The 2,761-nt window shown below is 64.9% G+C and overlaps 1 protein-coding gene across 1 annotated transcript; it reads right to left on the bottom strand.

Moving 5' to 3' along the window:
• Positions 1–1,371: 1,371 nt before the first annotated feature.
• GSX1 (GS homeobox 1) lies at positions 1,372–2,527 on the bottom strand. Its single transcript, XM_051633955.1, has 2 exons — positions 2,140–2,527; positions 1,372–1,727 (listed from the first exon to the last, which is right to left on the bottom strand). Exons 1-2 carry the CDS (start codon positions 2,525–2,527, stop codon positions 1,372–1,374), a joined length of 744 nt encoding a protein of 247 aa, XP_051489915.1.
• Positions 2,528–2,761: the final 234 nt, after the last annotated feature.

The raw sequence follows: 2,761 nt of genomic DNA, 5'->3' as shown, positions 1-2,761 counted from the left end.
CACAGTGGGCATTTCCCTGCACAAACGGAGCGGCGGCGGGAGAGCGCGGCCGCGGGGGTCCCGCACCCTCGGGGAGGCAGATGGCACCTCCGGGGGTAGCGGGCCTTGGGGGCCTTGCTGGCTGCTTTTCCGTCCAGGCTCTCCTCCGAAAAGCTGCGCGTAAAAACAGACGCTCCCCTTCCCTGACGGCGAAGCGCTGCCGGGAGGCTGCGAGGACCCCGTGCCGGGGCAGGAGGGAGCCCCAGCAGGGCCGACACCGGCAGCGGCACCAGCCCTGGCAGGTCAGAGGGAGGCCAGGTCCGTCCTTCCCGGGTAACGGCGGCGGAAACCCGGAGAGAGGAGCCGAGCCCGGGCGCCGTCCGGGTGTTTGTATTCACCTATACCCCGTACGTGTAGGTGTGTGCGAATGGTGTGTCTCTCTCTCGCAGGCTTGCAAAGGGGAAGGGAGGCGTGATGGGACGGGAAATGTGTTCAGCCGAGCTGGACGCTAACCCGAACTTTATCTTCGGGGGGAGGACTGGGAGAGCCTCCGGCACGGGGACAGGGGTCACCTACACCCGGAGAAAGGCAGAGCCCGCTCATCCGCGCTCGCCAGGGCGGGCGAGTCCCGTTGTCGGGCCACGGCGGAGAGGGATGGAGACCGACGGTGCTCCCGGCGCACGGCCGCGGGGACCGTGCGGCTGCTTTCGGTGCGAAGGGAGGGAAATAAACCAGCAACAAGATTTTATTTTTATCGTCATCATTATTATCATCGCCATCGTAATATCTCTGCACATAAATAAATAAATAAATATCTCCCGAGGGGAGGGAGTGGGACGGAACGATACAACCACAGCTGCGCGCCAGGTAGCGACGAAGTCAAAACAAACCAGAGAACAGGTGGGTTTTTTTGGGGGGAGAAAAAAAAAAAAAAAAAAAAAAAAAGGAAAGAGAAAAATTAATAACCGAAGATCGAGCCCCTCCCTGCCTGCCCGCTTTCGGGCACCACCGTCACCGGAGGAAGACCCGGGAGAGCATCCTGCTGGACTGCCAATACCGCCCTCCGCCGCGCAACATCCGCGCCTGTCTCGGTGCGTGGGGGGGCCTGCGAAGAGCCTCCCGGGCCCGGGGTTGCGCGTGCGGGTTGACAAGTGAGACAGTACTACTGGGGGACGCCTGGGGTCCTAGGGAGCAGTTTATTTACAACAGGGCGCACAGATCCCTGCCCCCATGGGCCAAGGGTCTGGAAAGCCGAGAAAGTCCTTCGTAAATTACATAGATTATACAAAACGGTATAAAATCCTTCGGCTACATGCCAGCACCGGAGCAGGCAGGACTCCCCCTCTTGCTTTAGCCACAGTTCCTGAGGAGCCGAGGTGGGCATGAGGGTGGCTACGGGGAGACTGCGAGGCCTCTGTCGTCCTTCCCCGAGGAGGACGGAGACATGCGCAAGTCCTCGTCGTCTTCCGAGCACTTGTTGGTGGAAAGGGACGAGCATTTGCAGCTGTGGCCAGCCCCCCCGCCCCGATGAGAGCTGCTTTTGCCTTCTTTCTTGTGCTTGACCCGTCGGTTCTGAAACCAGATCTTCACCTGCTTCTCGGAGAGGTTCAGGTAGGTGGCGATCTCGATTCGCCGCAGCCGGGAGAGGTACATGTTGGAGGCGAACTCCCTCTCCAGCTCCAGGAGCTGCGTGCTGGTGAAGGCGGTGCGCATCCGCTTGCTGCTGGGCAGCTGGCTGGACGTACTGTCTGCGGAACAGAGCAGAACGCACCGTCAGGGCCTGTCGGGCCCGCACCCACCGGTCCCTGCTGCGCCCTCCCGCCGCCCGCTCTGCGGGGCCGCAATCCCCTCTCCCCGGCAGCTGGAGACCCGGCACTGCAGCTCAAGCTCACGGGATGCCTGGGCCGTCTGCCCTCTTTCCCACCGCCGGGGTCCGAGCCCCGGTGGGCAGCAGCGGGGCTTCCCCTGCTCATCTCCCGACACAGCGACAGGGAGAGGTGCAGGGACACGGCGCCTGCGGGCGCTGGGCGGGGACCCCCCAGCCCCATGCGCCTTCTGCTGGGTCCTGCCTTCCTCCACCTCGGGATCCCCACCACCTTCCCGCAGCGATCCCGGTTAGCATGCAGACGCACCCGCCCTCCCCACGCGTACCCGCCTTACCCACGGAGATGCAGTGGAACTGCCGGGGGTCTGGCAGCGGGTAGGCGCCCTGGTAGAGCGCCGGTGCGTGCCCCACGCTGACGGCGGAGACGGAATGTTGCTGGCGGGCCAGGGGCGAGTGGCAGTACTGGGAGCCGAAGGGGGGGAAGGAGGCCTTGATGAGGGGGATGGCTGGCGGCGGAGGGTGCAGCTGGGAGGCGGTGACACAGAGCGGGCAGACGCAGAGCAGCCCGGCCTTGCGAGCGTGGCAGGCGCCGGCCGGCAGCCCGGGCAGCGGGTGCGAGGGGTGCACGGCGTAGGGGAAGAGCGGCGGAGGCGGGCTGCCCTCCCCCTTCTTCTCGCCCGCCTCCCGCAGCACCAGCGAGTCCACCAGGAAGGAGCGCGGCATGGCCCCGCGCAGCGCCCGCGCAGCGCCCCGCGCAGCAGCCGCGCAGCAGCCGCGCAGCGCCGCTGGCCAGCCCGAGTGGTGCTGAACGGCGCCCGCCCGCCTTAAATAGCGCCCGCGCCATGTGATGGCGGCGCCGGGGCGCTCAATAGGCTTTCTGTGCCTCTTCTCTTGGCATTCACGCCGCACGCTCCCTCATTATTTCCCTTGTTAACTAAATGAACTGCATAATGTACT

The sequence above is a fragment of the Apus apus genome, chromosome 1 (genome assembly GCF_020740795.1).
Source record: "Apus apus isolate bApuApu2 chromosome 1, bApuApu2.pri.cur, whole genome shotgun sequence".
Taxonomy (NCBI): Eukaryota; Metazoa; Chordata; class Aves; order Apodiformes; family Apodidae; genus Apus; species Apus apus.
Note: the sequence above shows the minus strand (reverse complement) of the source record. Positions and strands in the feature narration are given on the sequence as shown.

Excerpts from the sequence above, each read along its gene's own strand:
- GSX1 (XM_051633955.1), bottom strand. The coding sequence starts at position 2,527 with ATGCCGCGCTCCTTCCTGGTGGACTCGCTGGTGCTGCGGGAGGCGGGC. Across the intron at positions 1,728-2,139 it reads GTTCCACTGCATCTCCGTGG|ACAGTACGTCCAGCCAGCTG; the intron begins GTAAGGCGGGTA and ends TCTGTTCCGCAG.